We start from the raw sequence: 6,025 nt of genomic DNA, 5'->3' as shown, positions 1-6,025 counted from the left end.
GAACGGAGATGGGGGGATAAGATTATGTAATCCCATCGCACACTCCCCGAAATGTATCCTGTAGAATACCGATAAACAGGCTACCTTTCTACGGTGTTCTAGGCTCTGCAGTCTAGCCTCTACCAATCTCGCATCCCCAATAAGCTTCCTAGCGCGTTTGTCTATAGAATCTAGGGTGGCTAGCTGATACTTGGCGGATCCATCCCAAAGGTGACAATTGATGAAATCGAGCGCTCGAAATTAAAAAATCGGTACCATCTGCATGTAGGTCTAGATACAAAGCAAGCATATATACTTAAATTACAATAAAACTCGCTTATGAAGATTCTGAAGGGAAGTTTATTGTATATACAAAAGCTTATTGCTATATGGCCTCAACCAGTCAACTGTTCTAGAAGACTCTTCTGTCAAACTGTCAAGTCAGAAATGGGCCATTCTATTTTTAACCCTTTTTCCTACTCCTCTACTGTTATCTGTCATTTATGCATTCACTAACACGAATATAAGAACATACATAAAAGGTTTCAAGAAAAGTCTATATTGTCTATTCCTCATAAAAGCTCTTGTGCTTTTATAAGCTATAACGTTACTGCGATTAATGGCTACCAACCTAACAAACTTACAAAATATTCATTTGGTTGCATAGTAAAAATAATTACTTCATAAGTCAGAAACACGCATGTGACACCCGTAATATAGCAACACCCATAGACTACGAAGACCGCTTAGCGTTGCTTGTTAGTCTCCGTAGGCTACGGTGGCCAAAATTGAGAAAAAACTGTCCAAAAAATTAATTTAGCAACTAGCAAGTACCAGGGCCTCATGAGTTACGAGGAGGTGTCGCCGACCGGCCGGCCGCGGCCCGGGGCGGGCCGGGCGCGTAACAAGGTATGCTCGCGCATCTTGGCTATATACTTTTGCTGTAATTTGTTTACCTAAATTAAGATTTATTTTTGTAGACTCGTAGGAAAAATATTGTATGCAACGTTGTATAAGTAGGTCAAAAAATTCTCGTGGCGTATTCCTTTACAATGTTCGCCTACGCCTTCGGCTCCGGCTCACATTGTAACTCACGCCACTCGCCTTTTTTGACCCTTCTTATACAACTGTTGCATAAAATACTATAAACGCTTTATGTCATAAACACAAACATCACTCAAACGCCAAGCTCCCGGGCGCAAGGGAGCTAATGTAAACCTTACTCCAAAGTGTGAAGGTTACTTTGACAGCGTCCGCCATAACACCTATAGTTGTCCTTGGCGCTGTGGGCACGATTAGTTACGACGCCTGTTCTTGGCGTTCAAAAGGTTAAATTGTACAATACACTTTTTAAATTTCTAAATTCTTATGTTTATCTTTCTATCCTTATAGGAGAGCTAGTTGGACTTGCGCATGAAGGGTTCCGTACCATTACGAAAAAAACGGTAAAAAAAATCACGTTTGTTGTATGGGAGCTGGGAACAGATCCGTTTTTAGGGTTCCGTAGTCAACTAGGACTAGTTTCGCCATGTCCGTCTGTATGTCTGTCCGAGGCTTTGCTCCGTGGTCGTTAGTGCTAGAAAGCTGAAATTTGACATGTATATATAAATCAATAAAGCCGACAAAGTCGTAGAATAAAATCTAATTTTTTTTTTAGTGTGCCTCCCCTACGCGTAAAGTGGGGGTGAATTTTTTTTTTGCTTCAACCCTACAGTGTGGGATATCGTTTGAAAGGTCTTTCAAAACTAATAGGGGTCTTCAACAAACATTTTTTGATAAAAAGAATATATTCGGAGATGATCGCTCCGAAAGAAAAAAAAATGTGCCCCCCCCCTCTAACTTTTGAACCATAGGTCAAAAAAATATGAAAAAATCGTGAAAGTAGAGCTTAAGAAAGACATTAAATGAAAACTATAGCGGACATGATCAGTTTAGCTGTTTTTGAGTTATCGCAAAAAGTTTCCCCTTCATAGTAAAAAGACATACTATCCACAGTTCATACCTTGGTTAATAATCTCCTATACTTTAAGCTCCAGTTTAGCTTATTATGACGGAAAAGTAACTACGGAACCCTACTCTGAGCATGGCCCGATATGCTCTTGGCCGATTTATTAGTATTGTTAAAGCGGCAACAGACATACATCATCTGTGAAAATTTCAACTGATATCTATATCACGATTCATAAGATACAGCCCGGTGACAGACAGACAGACGGACAATGGAGTCCTAGTAATAGGGTTCCGCTTTTTACCCTTTGGGTACGGAACGCAAAAAAATAGTGAAGTGTACTTTAACTAGAATGGCCCAAATAAATACATTCAGGTATATCAGGATTTAATTTTGACTAATAATAAGGCTTCAAAGTACTAATCATGACTCTTTTCTTTCCACGGTCAAGCCAATCAAGATAATATTGCTTTTCAATTCTACTCTTAAACTCCTTGAACAGCCCCGGTCCCTCCGTCGGTTCTGGTGTCGCCAACTCCAAATCCATCTTCAAAGAATCATAAATCCTCTCTGTAGCCCTCTGAGGAAGAGGTTTTGGGTGTAAAAGTAACTCTTCAGCTGCCTTTATTCTTATTCTTTCCCATAATAATTGCTGCCTTTTACTAAATTGTGAATTTGGAGGATTTACTAAGTCGAATCGTTGTCTGAACTTCTCATTTTCTATTAGCTGACTGACTGATTCTAAGACTAAATCTCTGCTTTTGCTTTTATCCTTTTCGTCTATTCTATTATTGATGATATAATCCTTTAGTTTGGCAGATCTGACTAATCTTGACTTGGGCATTTGCACTAGATTTTGCGCTGTCGTAGATTTTATATCCTTCATTATCTTTTGAGGTTTGGCAACCGAGCTTTTAAATACTTTATTATCAATTTTAACTGGTTTAACTTTGCCAGATTGGTTTACTGGATTATTCCTTGACATGATCATTTGAACTAAATCTGAAGCAGATATAGTTAAATATGGATTTAATTTACCTTTCTTCCTTTTACTATTCTCATCATTTATCTTTTTAAGTATCGGTTTGAGAACTTCAAAGACGACATGTTTATTATATTCTTTAAATTTTGATGGTCTCTTTGTAACAGTAATCGTCTTTCGTCTTGAAGTTGCCGTGGCATTTAGATCACCAGGTTTTAACATGTTATCAAGTTTCACTGTGACTAGGGAAGGGACTTTATATACTTTGGGGACTTTAAATACTTTAGCTTTAGTCCGATATTGAGACAGTATTTGGGTTAGTTCGTCGGTAGATTGTGAGGTGGCCGATATCGAGTGTAAAGAGAACATCTGAAACAAAACTAAGTTACAGCTTTACTATTTAACACAGATGGCTGATGAGGTAGAAACGCGTACTCAGGTGCCCTCGGAAGACTAAAATTGAGAATTTTGCAGTTTTTTTTTTAAGAAACTTAATTTTTATATGAGGATCGAAATTTTCAATTTCTAAAATGTAACTGCCGTTTATTTCCTGTGTAATTTACCTGAAATTTACAAGAGCTTTCTTAACTTCTTTTAAACTTTCAGAAATTTGCACATCGATTGTTACGCTGTAGTTCTAATAAAAGGTATTCTTGATTTGTAATAAATGTTTTTGAATTGATTTATTTCACCTTCTTATTATTAAGTAAGTATGTCCTATAAATAAGAGACGACCAAACCAACTGCACGGAAGTTAACCATATCTATCACCAAATGTCTCAGTTAAGCGGTACAATTACATAAAAAGTATAATGAGGTAAAAGTATGTGTGCTACGGTAAAGGAACCTCAACTGAGCCATATTTTCACCTCAAAAAGTTCAAAACTGATTGTGTAATAATTGTAATGTGTAAAAACATTTTTAATAAGAGGTCAAATCTGATATTGAAATAAGTAAGCAACTTATCTATGAAATACGTACCAAAATCCATACAGCAACGATAGATCCCTCCATCGTCTCCACTAAGGTATCTTTGTCACCTTTTCACTTAAACAATAATTTCCGAAGGCACACAAATAGTTTTTCCTAAATTATTAGTGTTGCTTGATCACGGAAGTTTTAAACCCACAATAATTTGAACGGGGCTGCAGTAGCTACCAGTCTGCCGAAAGTTACTTTATGTTATGTTTTTCTGTGTAAGATATAAATATGCGTGGTTCAACTATACAACGATATCAGACGTGGAATAAAATAAAATGGATTTTATCAACGATTTTATACGCAGTAGTTATTATTCATCGTATAGTTATAACTACTGCTATTGTTTAGTATCGACTTGTTTAGAAAATAACGTTACGAAATTAACAACACGGAACATTCCTTTCATATTATAAACATTTTAAATATGATTGTGACTAGGCAAATAAGTCAATTATTTTTTGTAGTTTTGAAACGATGTTCCTTATCGGAAGGTTTCTGGTTGGAAACTAGGCTAAAAAAGTGTAGGATTTTTCCGTCATGGCCCTCTTTAGTTTAAATTCGTTCTCGAGAATAACTAGCCTAATTTCACCAACTTACGTATATCCTATAGTGCCGCAGTTGACAAACAGGTGGTAACAGCGACGATCCGGGTTCGGTCCCCGGACGTTTATGCAGATATTACTTTTTGTATTTTTTTGCACTTGATTTTCCAATTTTTGATTGTAAATTTTGAGTTTCAGCTTGTACAAAAATATTTTCTTATCTTTAGTTATTCTCCCTCCCTGCCGGTAAGTCGCATTACTAAACTAATTTTCCAGAAATTTAATATTTTCAAAAAGTTGTATCATACCAGTCTTATCATATGGTTGTCAAACATGGGGACTTACTAAAAAACAGGAACAAAAATTTAATGTTTGCCAGAACAACATGGAAAGAACCATTTTAAATATAAAGCTAAGAGATAGGGTGAAAAAAGTGGAGATGGGCTGGCCATATAATGAGGGAAACAAAGATAAATGGACTAGAGAACTTGTGGAGTGGTGCCCAAGATATAACACCAGAAAAAGCGGGCCACAACAGTACAGATGGTCCAACGACCTAAAAAAGACTGGAGGAAAAGCTTGGATGAGTGTTGCAAGAAATAGACCAGAATGGAAAACTTTGGAAGAGGCCTTCGTCAAGGGACGAGTTGGAGTTGCCGATGGAAATGATAAATAAATATACTTACAAATGTAAAAACTTCAATAATAAAGGCTATTTTTTTATTACTTAATTAAAAGTTAACCTTTAACAAGCAGTGCCTGCAGCTCCGCCTGGCTGCGCTGCACTTGCAGCTTGAAGTCGCTCGCGTCTCGCAGGCGGCTCACGCACGCCCAGCAGATTCCACACGATCCCGAGCCACCCATTGTTATCTAAATATTTAAGATTTATCAAAAAAAGTGTTTCATTATCAGGGATCAAGTTTTACTGTTATTATTAGCGTTAGGAATCGTGATCGCCTACAAACTTTGTGACTGAATGAATAAATTCAAATTTTATATGACATTACCTATGGGAGTTACGTAGACTAATATGGTTGTAATATTTACGTCTAAATCGAAGCAGTCTTTCAACATCTCAACGTAAATCTCAGTTTTTCCGAGATGTATGTATGGCGTCGTCAGGTTCTTGTCCGGCGGACACCGCAGGCAGCAGCGACAAGAATCCATCTCGACTAGGACTTAATTTATAACCCCTTTTTCACAAATATAACATATAACAAGAAATTGTTGCATAGCAGCATTAGCAAAAAATAAATAAGCCAATAATATTACTTCACTTCAATAACAAAACAACCCAACCTAACCTCGATAATATTGACATTTTGACAATATAGGTACAGGTTGCGTTTAAATATAGTGGTTATTTAGTGTTTCGGATAACGTGATTTATATTTTTACAAACATTGTTTGTATATCACCAGAGATCTTGTACCTTAAAAGTATTATATTGCTTTTTTTTCTAATATACTGTAACAATAATCACTTTCGTTTTTTTACTAAAGAAACTTGTTGGAAGCAGATTAGTATTGGTACTGATTGGTACCGAAACTACTGAAAACTTTCGTCATTCGCAGTATTTGAACGCTTCCGTTT

General features: G+C 36.6%; 1 protein-coding gene across 2 annotated transcripts; it reads right to left on the bottom strand.

Moving 5' to 3' along the window:
* Positions 1–316: 316 nt before the first annotated feature.
* LOC133530307 (uncharacterized) lies at positions 317–5,295 on the bottom strand. 2 transcript variants are annotated; one of them, XM_061868204.1, is made up of 2 exons: positions 5,176–5,295; positions 317–3,278 (listed from the first exon to the last, which is right to left on the bottom strand). In XM_061868204.1, exon 2 carries the CDS (start codon positions 3,276–3,278, stop codon positions 2,325–2,327), a length of 954 nt encoding a protein of 317 aa, XP_061724188.1. In that variant the 5' UTR covers positions 5,176–5,295; the 3' UTR covers positions 317–2,324. The 2 variants fall into 2 exon arrangements, with proteins under 2 accessions (XP_061724188.1, XP_061724187.1); XM_061868203.1 differs by lacking the exon at positions 5,176–5,295 and adding an exon at positions 3,891–4,394.
* Positions 5,296–6,025: the final 730 nt, after the last annotated feature.

Source organism: Cydia pomonella, chromosome 22 (genome assembly GCF_033807575.1).
Source record: "Cydia pomonella isolate Wapato2018A chromosome 22, ilCydPomo1, whole genome shotgun sequence".
Taxonomy (NCBI): Eukaryota; Metazoa; Arthropoda; class Insecta; order Lepidoptera; family Tortricidae; genus Cydia; species Cydia pomonella.
The sequence above is the reverse complement of the archived record's forward strand: the minus strand, read 5'-3'. Positions and strand labels throughout refer to the sequence as shown.

Excerpts from the sequence above, each read along its gene's own strand:
- LOC133530307 (XM_061868203.1), bottom strand. The coding sequence starts at position 3,923 with ATGGAGGGATCTATCGTTGCTGTATGGATTTTG. Across the intron at positions 3,279-3,890 it reads TCGTTGCTGTATGGATTTTG|ATGTTCTCTTTACACTCGAT; the intron begins GTACGTATTTCA and ends GTTTTGTTTCAG.